This window comes from Perca flavescens, chromosome 6, assembly GCF_004354835.1.
Source record: "Perca flavescens isolate YP-PL-M2 chromosome 6, PFLA_1.0, whole genome shotgun sequence".
NCBI classification, from domain to species: Eukaryota; Metazoa; Chordata; class Actinopteri; order Perciformes; family Percidae; genus Perca; species Perca flavescens.
In genome coordinates, this window is record NC_041336.1 from 15,538,126 (window position 1) to 15,550,895 (window position 12,770).

General features: G+C 43.2%; 1 protein-coding gene across 2 annotated transcripts in view; it reads left to right on the forward strand.

Annotated features, from left to right (window-relative positions):
* Positions 1 to 3,181: 3,181 nt before the first annotated feature.
* bcam (basal cell adhesion molecule (Lutheran blood group)) overlaps positions 3,182 to 12,770 on the forward strand; it is a 54,034-nt gene continuing 44,445 nt past the window's right edge. For both annotated transcript variants that reach the window (XM_028581103.1, XM_028581104.1), the window contains exon 1: positions 3,182 to 3,400. In XM_028581103.1, the coding sequence (XP_028436904.1) occupies positions 3,337 to 3,400 (64 nt within the window). In that variant the 5' untranslated portion in view covers positions 3,182 to 3,336. The remainder of the gene's footprint in view (positions 3,401 to 12,770) is intronic.

Genomic DNA, 12,770 nt, shown 5'->3' on the forward strand with positions numbered 1-12,770 from the left:
TTGCTGGCTATGAGGGCTGTGAAAGTGGGTATTAATTAGGCCTATCAGGGTATCTCACTGCTCAACTTCCCCAGGAAAGCTTATAGTACCAGGGAACTGGTTAGGGGCATCCAGCTGATTGTCAAACTTCAGATTGAGGAGGAACAATGTCCACCCTGGTTATGGAAGAGTGGACCAGCTTTGATGGTTCATAGGAGTTCAACCATCCAGTCTACATGTGTTTTGTAGACTTGGAGAAGGAATGAGTGTCCCTCTGGGTTTCTTGTGGTGGAGAATTGTGGGAACATGGAGAGTCAGGCGACAGGACCGTTGATACGAGCCATGTGGTCCTGATGATATAACCAGAGTAAGAGTTGTGTCCAAATAGTCAAGGGCACCCTCAATGGTCACGGAGATCTGCCAAGGTTGTGTCTTAGCACTAGTTCTGTTGTTAAAAGAAAGAAAAAAATCTCCAGCTCAGGAGTGGAGAGTGTCCTATTTGGTGATCAGCATTGCTTCTCTGGCATTTGCTGGGTCTACAGACATGTGGGCTACCTTTCTTAATCTGCTCCAATTGCGATCTGGACCCCAATGATCTGGATAAATGGGTTGATGGATGAGTGAACTCTTTCAGCTACTATGGGCAACATTTAAAGGTAAACGGCTATAGTCTGGTTCTTATAAAGACTAGAAATTAAGCAATTTTTACACGTTCAAAATAAAGCCTTCATTCATTTAAGGCGCCTTTTTATTGAGAAAGCATGGCTTGTTGGTGTTCATATACTAACATACTAGGTGCATAATATGCCTAGGATAATAACGGTATGATTACTTATGTTTACACAAAGTGAGCCTACAACTGAAGACATATAATCCTGATGCCAAGCACGTGGCACATGATTCTGAAATAATAGCATTTAAACAGTACTCTGCACTCAGAGGATCATGTTAAGACCCAGTCGGTCTGAAGAAGGATGATAAGCCTGTCATTTAGAAACTACTCTTGTCTGACACCACTTTTACAAATCGGGTACAGCGCTACCTCCTCATGATGGTCAAGCCCACCTGTGCTCTACCTGTTGTAAACAATCTGAACTCTAAGTCAATAAGCAGTCTTTGGTCTCCAAGACTGACTTCAGCAAATATTTTGGAATTTATGTCAAGAAATGTCTCCAAGCATCTTCATTCTTTCTTCCTCTTTAGTTGTCACCCAGTCCTGGCTCTCTTCCCCTACTATATTAATCCCTTTCCTTTCAATTTCTTCATATATTCCCTTCAATTCTCCTTTCCTGTTATTTTTATTATCATTTTCTGTGTTCTTCTTTGTCCTCTTCCATCCTCATCCGTCTCTCCTCCCCTGCAGCCCCATTAGGTAATGAGCCAATACAGTAAATCACAGCCACTGCTACTGTACTGTATGACTAAAAGACCTTACGTAAGAACGCCCATGCACTCGGCCACATCAGCATTAGCTACAGCTATGCGGCATGATACAGGTCTGATGTAAGGCAGTGTGAGGGTTACGCAGCGCTAAATCCTTCACCACAGGACAGAAGACTTGTTAGTGGATCTTATGTCTCCACAGCATGGAGAGATGATTATGACTTGGTCGATATCAGGGATGAGTGGCTCTATTGATGTGAGATAGTCAGTGGGAAGGTTTTTTTTCTTCTCCTGCTGTCATCGCCGGGAATAGACAGAGAGAAGGAGAGATTCAGAGAAAGAAATGACGTGAGGCTAAACTAGCTGCCTCTGCCCCCTCAAACTCTCAGTAGCGTATGCAAACTCCTACCAATGTCTCCTTCATGTGTGGAACGACTGTGAGTGTGTGTATATTCCAGGCAGCTCAACTGTCAGTGTTCTGTGTGTATGGTGCAGTGCAGCAAGTATCGCCTCTCCTCCTTGTACGGCCTGAGAAAATATTAACCAGCTGTTTTGGACCAACTATGTTTGGAATGTGTGTCTTTGAATGCAACTGCTCTGCAAGTGACTATTATTACCTGCAGGGTGTGCCGATTGTTGAGTGCTGCTCCACAGTCTGCCAGTCTCCAAAAGAAAGAAACTAAGTATTGTGCACTTAGATGGGCAGTAGTTCCATTAAGCCATTTTATAGGGGATTGACATCTATTTATGCTTTTTAACTGCTAGTTTATGGGATTTGGCCTAATTCAACTTCATAGATCACACAATAGCCACTCCAAGCACTCAGACTGGTATTATAACATTGTGAATAAGCCACTTAGCCTCTCATGATAATTGTATATCTGAACTATAAATACCAAATACCCAGTACCCTACCCTGTAAATACCCAAACTGATTGTGAAGGGATTACATGTCTAGGAATGAATGGTATGGTCTGTCAACGCGAGACAGTATAGCCTACTCCCAAGAAATGGCCTCCAGCCTTTTGAAAATGAGACAAATACAATGCTAAAGGTCTAACCAGGGCAGGACATTTAGTTTTGTTTTAAACTATTCTTTTTTTTTTTTTTGTGCGATACAAAACCTCTGAATGATGATCAGTAACCTGCCAGATTCATTCTCCAGCCTTTAGCTATAGTTGATGAAATTAATTTCCCTTGTCTACAATTGCAAAATGATGCCTTTTACAATTTCCAACAGTTCATTGTTCTTCAGCCTATTTTATTAGGGTTAATATGGGTAGTTTTTTTTACACTGTGCCATTACCTCCATAATTTACAAGCAATAAAATAAATGTAAAAGTGGTAAAATGTGCCATGTTAATAACTAACCCAAAAATAACTGTTGGGCTAATAGGGACAAACATATAGCTAGGCTACTATGTTAAGTTTAATGTGAGCGTATACATGTATTCTACAGTTCTTCAGCCATTTTGTTGAATCATCCTGATAAAACTTGAGTTATTTTGTATGAACGGTACGTTTTTGGTGTTTCAATGAGGGAGCCTCGTGATAAAATCACTTTTAACTTGCTTTAAAGAAATCCTGCGGGCCCCAAGTGGACCTACGCGATTAGTCAAGCAGGTCTTTTCACAGCAAGTGAGGTGGTGAGAGAGAGAGAGAGAGAGAGAGAGAGAGAGAGAGAGAGGGGGAGGAGGGGGGTTGTATTGGGAGGGGTGTGGGTCACCTTTTGTGCAAATATATCAACCAAGAAGACTGCCATCAGCATCAGATTTCTCTGTGTGTGAGTGAGGGAGAGAGGCACTCCTTTTGCAGAGAGAGAGAGAGAGAGAGAGAGAGAGAGAGAGAGGGCGAGAAGTCCAGAAAGCTTTGGAGCATTGGAAGAAGAAAGAAGACTCGCTGCTGCCAGATTTCCACACTCTTCAGCCAAAAACAAAGTGAATACTTTTCCTTGAAAAAGTTAGAAAAGCGGCCATGGACGGCATAACATTTGGACGCGCGTCGCTCTTGTGCACCTTGCTGCTCTGGGCATTTCAAGGTAAGACTCTTCGATACTTTCCGCTACATTTATTTTTTTTTTTAATTACATACCCTGTCTAAGTAACTTTATAATGCGTTGGACACGGCGCTGGTTAGTTTTTCATAGCTTTAGGCTGCACATTTATACTTTACTCGTTCGAGATCTTCCGAGTTAGGAGGTCCGCTGCTTACAGGTCACGGCAGACCTGTCTGTAGCTACACGCCGCGGTCAGACGCGGCTTACTAAGTTGTTCTACTTCAACACTTTGTAGCTTACTTCATGTTTGTTCTTTATTGTCGGCTGATGTTGAGCGACCTGTTAGGCTACCGGCTGCGCATAGTAGCCACAACACGCCTATAGCAGGTGGAAAACCGGATTTATCTCGAAATCGACATGTATCGAACAAGTCCGTTTGTTTTAACAATAGTCTAGTCCTGGTAAACTGGTTTAAAAAAAACAAACACACACACACACACACACTCGGCAGTAGCAGTCAGGTTGCGCAGCCCCGACGTACGGGTTATACACTGATGGGATGTTTTAAGGGTTATTGGTGGCTAAGTCTCAGCTCCACACTTGAGTGCACTTGTTAGCGCACGGGACTGCGGCACACCGTTATTTCCTCTGGACCCCGCTGCCAATCCAATATAGCCTAATACCAGCCTACCTCTTACAATGCAGCCACAACTGTCAAAATAAAACACAGATTGAAAAATCATAATGGTCATGTGTAGATGAAGTGTAGGCGTATACATTTACTGATATGCCTACATCTAAAAAAAAAAAAAAAAAACTTGTTGGAGAAAATAATGTGAGAGATGTTGAGCTTTTATTTTGAAGACCATTTTTGCCCGTCTCATCCATGCTGCTATGTCTGGCTGCAGTTTCCAGCGCTTTGATGTCTGATCTACGGGATTTGCGTTTCCTTTGCTGGCAACGCGCCTCACCCTCAGCACCCCTGGGTGCAGCCTGCCAGAGACACTAAGCCAATTTAAATTCAACGTGACTTCGGCATTATATGATCTAAATCAAAGAAAAGTTTTTGATTACTGACCAAAACCAAGTTTTTATCCATTTAAGGAGTTTTATTATTGACCTGGTTTTACATTAGCCATGATGATTTATCTCCCTTGCTCTCCCTCCCTCCCTGTCCCATAAGGATTTACAGCGCCTTATGGTTCTACTGTACTCAGGGGTGTAGCATCCACTGCTATTCATCCTAGCATCTTTTTGGGCCTTCCTCACATGATGGCCCTGGGTACGCAGTCCCATTTCCACCCCCAGTCCGACACCCCTGACTGTACTTCATGGTGTTTTAAAACTGCTTTTAGTGTCACCATAATATCAACTTTTTATAATACTATCTAAAATGTAAAACAGCTTGCTTGTTTGATGTTTATATTTGTGTTTTTCAAGTATTTGACTTTGAAATATATAGTGCTATGTCACAACCTTCAGCGGGTCCAATGAGACAGTGTGTGTGCCAAGATCAAATTTGCTATATTGCTTAATGGGCATTTTGTAAAGGTTCTTTCTCATTCCTTGCCTGGTGGTTTGAAGCAGGATGAGCTAAAGGGCGGAGCTGAAGTGCTGGGGGGCTCCCCTCTCTCTGTGTTTCTAGCGGGGACAAATCTCTCCCTGTACTCACTGCATGTTTTTTTGTCAGCAATTTATTTTCATTTTATTCAAACGTAGTATTCTATATATCAGCATCCACCTCCAAGTTTACCTGGTTTAGCCCCCCCACCTTCCTTCCAGAGACGGTTGTTGTGCTTTGCTGTCTGTCCTTCATGGAGCCTTTTAACAGGTGCCAACTAAAAAGTGCCCTGTAATTGATGGACGCAGCGTAGATCACAAATCCCTCTGTACAGCTGTGCTGCATTGATTTAAAGGCTCAGGTCTAGGTGATCTGAAGTTTGAGGGAAGGAAAGTCATTATTTCACTTTAGTGCTACAAATGTTGATTTATTCTAAGAGAGAGTCTCTCTCTCTCTTTCTCCCCCCTCTCTCTCTCTCTCTCAGCATAGTTGTGTCTAATAATAGCAGCTCTTGTTGGGTCTCACTGGGATTCTGTCACACAGACCCACATTCTCACAATTACTGGTCGCACACTGGCAACTTACAACTATGTCAGTTCTGAGCATAGAAGTGCACTAAATAGAACCACAGGACACGCAACACCCGAGGTGTGTGTTGTCTCCTTTAAGTGTGATGAAATATTTCTTCTTCTTTTTTTTAAGATCATTTTTTGGGCCTTTTCCACCTTTATTTGATAGGACAGCTAGGTGAGAAAGGGGACAGAGAGGGGGAAGACATGCAGGAAATAGTCACAGGTCAGATTCGAACCCTAGACCTCTGCGTCGAGGCATAAACCTCTCAGTATATGTGCGCCTGCTCCACCCATCGAGCCAACGCGGCCACATATTTCTAAGCATGTATGCCTGTATTTATGTATTTGTGACACATGGATATGTGCTGCATGACAGCCCGGGGCGCCCCAAGGTGCTCAGCATGCCAAGGACCACCTCTGACCCTTTGACCCGCTCACCCGGACATGTTGGTAAATGGCTCCTCTTCTGCGCTCCTGACATGCCATTGCCTTTTCCGTCACAGCAAAGGCATCAACAGTGGATACATGCTAAAATATAACTGAATTTGAGGTGTCTAAAGTTTGTGACAGCACGCTCTCCAAGTTAGAACTACTATTTCTAAGCAGATGTTGACAAAAATACATTCTGACACTGTACACTTATAAGGTGGGTTACAAAATACAAAGTTACATAAGGTAAGTCATATACAACCAGGTTTTTTTGGGGAGTATTTCATAGAAGCAATAACCTCACATTTACTCTGCCTTTGTTTCCCCCTTAACCTAAATGTTGCGCGTTTTGGAGGGTAAAAAGAACAAAGTGACATTAAGGTAAAGAGACAAAAGGAGAGTCAAATGTCAGATGAGTTTGAGCTAAACTGTAGAGACTCCAAAGTGGTCAGGAACCGGCGGAAAGAATCGCAGTGACAAGCATCAGCTGAGTTCAAGGTGTTAAAGTCTAACACGCAGCGTCAGCCTCTTTGTCTATCGCCGCCTTAAGTCCCACAGTCATTTCCTCACTTTTAATTTCTGTCCCCCCTGCCAGCACAGCATCAAAAGTGCACCCCTGGAGACGTGTGTAATTATTATGGTATTAGGCCAGAAAAAGAGCTGTTTAGCCACAAGGAGATAAAAGGCAGGGGACCTCTTTTACAGCCGTCCTGGGGCACTTGGTTTTAGTCTTTTGCAAGCAAACACGTGTTCATTCTTGAATCTGTGAATGGAAAAATACTAACAGGTAGGCACAGGCAGTATACATTCACTGACCAGGAAGGCTACACTCACAACCACAAATTAACATATAACATGTAAATGGAAGCACATACACGTAGAGCCCCTGCTGCATTCTGGTGTTACACAACACTGGAAACCTTAGCTCATCGTGAGTGACAGATTGATAGTGGCTGCTTCTGGAGAGCAACTCCATGTTTGCCCCCTTTTCATTTCGGCCGTTGGGGGAGCAGGCCTTGGAATGGTGGGGCTATAATTATTGAGGTGATTCATTCCCCTCCGTGTGTTTGTGAAAATGTTTGTGACAGAGACACTGAGATGGAATGAGTCGCATACCTGTGGACACGTTGGAGCTCGCTCTGTAATGTGTGTGTTTGTTTGTCATCACTTCAAATTCTATGCACAAGGGCTTCCTTTCTGGCCTTTAAACCCCCTCTCACCACAAGTTGCCGGCAGTAATCCACGTACAAACAAGAAGCCACAATGCGGCATCTATCTCACCATCAGGAGGTCGTGTTATAGGTGCAAAGCTGGAGTCTGTTTACAGCCAGGGAGCATTCTTGTGGTTTGACTGGGTTTCACTCAGCCAAACAACCAGGGGACACCAGTTAAACATTAGTCAGTTAAAATAAAGGGCATGTTGTGGTTTGCTTGTGTTAGAAAGTCCGTTTAGGAATCACTGAGCTCTAAAAGGGGGATTTTAGTGTGTTTTTCACACTAGTGTTTATTATTTGCAGTGAATGACACATTAAAGTCAATTACAGCAGTTTAATAGCACACTGATGTTGGCTGGTGAGCTGGCAATCATCACAGACAGGCAACTGGGCATCAGCAGATGGTAGGTTGCATGCACGTGGTTAATCCTTGTTGGAAGTCAGTTAGCAAGAATGATGTGGTTCACAGCGGAGACGGAGAAGTTGATCCCCTTTGCTTTTTCATCCTCATATCCCCACGAAGGCATCAAAAGAGCTGCAGCCAAAGCTGTGATTACACACAGGAACTTCCACAGAAACTCATACATAAACAAAAGATGTATTCCTCCAGATTAGCTTTGTCTATGTTCCCATCTCTTTTTATGTTTGTCTGCCTGTTGCTTTGTCTTGGGTTGTCTCTCTTTTACACCACCATGTCTCTTTTTTGTCCTTTTACAATGACACTTTTTTGTTTTTTGTTTTTGTCATGTCCACTTGTGTTTGCTTGCTGTGTTTGCTTGCTGTGATTTACCATGTTGTCTTTGACTATGTAGACCACTGTGCTTTTGTGCGTGGTTCACAGCTAATAACCCTGCATAGCATCAGGAAGATTGCTTTTACGCCCCATTCCTAGAGACGTTCCTCAGCAGAGTTATGGCAACTATTGATGATTTTAAAATAAGAATGGCCGTCCTCCTCCACTTGGCATGTTCACATTCCAGTATGGTCTGTCTCTGCCTCTGTCTGTGTTTGAATCACAATTTAAAGTTTCGAAAAATTGTTGTGAACAATACACACATTGTCATGAATATTAACAAGACAACAGTGGAAAAGAAGCTGGCTAGAAGTTGTTTGGTTTTCATCTGTTGCTTTGAGGATGCTGTCTTGTCAGTAGTGGGAGTTGTAGGGAGTGAAGGAAGGAAGCAGAGAGAAAGGGTTGGGACGAGAGATGATTACAGCTGACTGTTGAGCAGCCACCGTGCAGTCTTGTTCTTGTCTCGAGGGAGGATGATGATGGGTAATTTCAAATGCAGCCTTGAAAAGAGGCTACATGTCTCTGTATGTGTGTCCTTGTCTCTGTCTGTATGTGGTGGTGGTGGGGGGGATTCAGGGATGGAGCAAAATTGAAAATTCACAAAGCTCTTTCTGGAGGCGAGGTTAAGTGCTGCCAATCCATTTAGCAGGAGAGTGCTGTAGCAAGATGTGGATAAGAGCCTCTATTTCTATATGCATTTGTTGTTGGAATACACAAAGTAGCAGGATTGGCTTGGGCTTTTTTAGCCACGCGCTGTACAAATCGTAAAATAGGAAAGAAATACGATGGCCTACATGTTCTGTGTCTACTCATCTTGTGTCCAGCTGTTTTGATCAATCACGTAGCGTGCAAAGGGGGGATAAAACGAACAAAAGCTATACAGGCCGAGATAACAGCAGTGAGGATCAGACAGGAGGGGTATGTCAGGATTGAGGGATACCAATTAGGAATGGGGAATGTCGTGGAAAAGCATGGATCTGTGGCCAAGGAGATCATTTTCCTGGCAGCAGAGAAGAAATCCTAACCCCTGCGCCCCTCCAACCCTAAACCTTCCATCTGATTGTTGGCTGGCAGAGTGTCCTCTGGGAGCCCTGCAAGCTGTTGCTTTTCAGACATCAACAGTTGCCTCAGCAGCAGTTGTTGAATGCACCCCACCAAAGAAGCCCTGTCACCCCCCCCACCCCCTTTCCACACACACACGCACGCACACACACACGCACGCACACACACACACACGCACACACATACACACACACACAAACAGACACACACACACACACACAGGTTCCATTATCACCTCGTCTTTCCACACTACTGGCTTGGCCTGTTGTGGGGAAAGGAGAGAGAATGTTTGCTGTGAATGCATGCCTAATTTAACTTGTTTGTCCTTTTGTTATTTGAGTATTTATTCGACATGCTTCTTGAAAACTTACTGTACGTGATTTGAAACAGTTCCCATGCCACGGAGGCACAATTTTAGGCCTGCAGACAGATATTTGAACTGACCTCTGACCCAGTTATTCTTGCTGGGTCTTGAGTGGTTTCAGAAATATGACGGTCGAGCCTCAAGGGATTCTTTTCCTCCCTTATCAGTAACGCATAATGATAACCAGAAGAAGGTGACTTAAAGTTTACTAGGCTACAGAATGTTCTGTGTTTACTAAATACCTGTGTCGGAAAAGCTGCTCAAACCCCTGTCACAAAGGTAGGTCTTCTCTCTTTTTAACCACTTTTCATATCCAATCTCCCCTTGCCATCTGTCAGAGAACATTCCTGCGCACCCCCCCCGACTTTAATCTAGTTAATGGTTAAGCAGCGGTGGTTAACCTCTCCGGTGACGCTGGTCACTGTTTGACAATGAGATCTTATTGCTTTAACTGGGCCAGGGGGACCCGGGAGACAGGAGTGGGAACATTAATCCTCCATACTGGGAAGGAAGAGGAGGAGCAGTGGGTGGAGGAGGGGAACGTGTTTGTGTGTGAGAAGGTATTTGTATTACAGCACCCTAATATACTTGTCATCTTATGTCAGTGTTCTGTGTGTTGGATGTTCCCTATGACTTCATGTCTATTTGCGTGAGAAAAAGGGGTCTCCCCACATTACTGAGAGTTAGGCCAGAGTGTCATCACTAAACAGATCCAGTGTCAGTTTGCAGGGCTTCTTACTCGCCTAAGGACATAACTCGTCTTTGTTTTATTGAGGATTCGCTTACCTGAGCCCCTCTGAAACAACGACCACAGCACTAAAGTTCCCTTTGCTCCTCTGCCTGTGTGAACTTGACTTTGAAAGAGGAGTAGAGGAGTAAAGTTACCATGCACTGACTATTAATGTTCTCCTCAAGTCACATCCTGTTCTTAACTTTAGTTTGAGTCTCTTTATTTCTTACTTTCTTACATTTCTCTCTGGAATTTGCTTGTCAATCTCTTTACCCCACCCTACTTTATGCCCAGCTCAAATCATCACTGTTTTTCTTCTCTGCATCGCTCACGCTAATCTGTCTCTACTCCTCTTCTCACTTGTCTCACCCTCCATCCGTCATCTGTCTCTCATCCCTGCCAGCGACCGACACAAAATACATGCATCCTCCTGACCATGTGTTGTCTAATCATCACAATAGCCTGAACAGAAGGAGCCACTAGAAGCAGGGTGTCTCAAATCCCTGGTGATTCTGAGCAGTAGGGAAAGGTAATCTTTTTCTTCTTTTTGACTGACAGTTCAGTAATGACAATAATCAAGCCAGAAGACTAAGTCACTTCCCACTGGTGTAACAGTATTTATAAAATTGCATCTGTGTGGTGGAAGGCACGTTAGTTTCTTTTTGCAGATCCAGTATGAGTGCATTTTTTCCCAATTTGTTTGTTTTCATTTGGGAAATTCAAAGCTGGATCTCCTGTGTTGTTCATCAGTTGTGTTCATTTTCCGGTAATACTAGGAAAGTGAAGTTTCATAGCTTCATTTTGATTCAGTATGGCAGGGAAAAAGTACAAGCTTGCTCCCGGTCCATATGAATATTTAATCCAAAATCAATGCCTTTCAATTGGGTTATGACTCCATCAGGCTAAATGATTCCCAATTACATGTCTGTGCAATGTACAGAACAACAAACGTGATGGATAGTTATTGTGGGGATAATGTTAGATTTACAGAGTGCCTAACTGATTTAGCTTCTTGTTATTAAGGGATAAAGTAATTATAACCCCAATGTTTTGCCTCGAGAGCATCTTGCATTTTGCCCTGGCAGGCATGTTCCAGCAGCGAGACTAAATTTAGTTAACAATTATTCGTACTGAATGATTATCAAGCAGAAGTCCGGCGCTGAACAAACTGTACTGTACCGAGGTGACTACGGTAGAGATTTGGTCTTTCCTGGCAGCCTCACGGATTATTGAGAGAGGCTGAGAGGTTTTGGACAGGCAGCTTGGAGGATCCCCTTTGATCCCATTCCCCACTCACATCACACACACACTTCAAGATTTGTCTCCGTGGAGAATGATGAAAGATGCACCGACTCCACATGTCAATTAGCATTTCGGGAGTGTGTGTGTGTGTGCCTGTCCATTGAAAGCAATGTGTGAGGGTGGGGTTGGTTAATGGCAGGGGCAGAGAGGACACATGTTCAATAATAAGGCCTGACAAAAGGGGAAAGGCAGCGGGAGGGAGGATGGGAGGATGATGGAGCACTCCAGTATGTCACTGCTTTTCATTATGTCTGGCTTCTACTTATGGCTGGAAATCAATGTCAATATATTAATAGGAATATTTTTCCACATTGAAATATATCACATATGACCAGTCATGTATAAAATAATGAATTTTAGTTTGCTTGGATTGGATTTACGCTGCAACGTATGATTCTTTTCATTATTGATTTAATCTGCTTATTGTTTGAGCTATAAAATTTCAAAAAAGTTTTCAAATGTCTTTTGTTGTCCGGCCAACAGTCCAAAACCCCAAAATATTAATTGAACAGCGATGAAAATCTTATGGACCAAGATTGAGACACATGAACTAAAACGATTAATAGATTATAAAAAAATTGTTGTTGAATTTGGACCACTTTGTGAAATAAATGTAATAAATAATCTACCATCCCAATATGATACCATTGAAAGTCAATGAACTGCAATACTGAAGTATCACTCGCTGGTAAAGTAGCATAGCTCAGCTGCATCCTGTTCATCCTGGGCTTATAGACTATGAGTTCACAAGTGGTATACTTGACTGATATACTCTATGGATGTATGAGTATGGCTTTTCTTTATGTACTGACCTCAAATGTTAGAGGCAGCATGAAAGCCAAGTGTATACCACTCAACTGTGTTCATCTCAAATCATAAAGTGCCTCACTTCATACAGTACATGCTGTAGCCCTGGGACTCCTCACTGCAGCACTTTTTGAATGTATTTTTCAGTGAGGTCCTTCTCTCTCTGCACCTGAACAAGGCTACATTGTTAGGACATTCCTGTAGGCTGTCGGAATGCAGGTATTAATACTGGGCTGATTACCCACACAGCAGAGAGACGGAGAAGGAGAGGAAAGGAAGGAGAGAGGAATGGAGAGGGAGTGTAGAGTGAAGGGAGTGGAGGAGGGCAACACGTTGAAGCACAGCGTAAAGGAGAGCCTGACGAACGGGGGTACTCGTCGATGGTTAAACCATGTGTGATGTGCACACATGCTTAAGTATCTCAACGTGTTTGTCCATCTACATACACTACCGGTCAAAAGTTTGGGGTCACTTAGGAAATTCCATTCCACTCCATTCCAGACACAATACCTGCTGAGATCAGTTGTATTGTTTTTTTTAACCAGGGCAGCAGTTTTCAGATTACATTATTTGCTTAC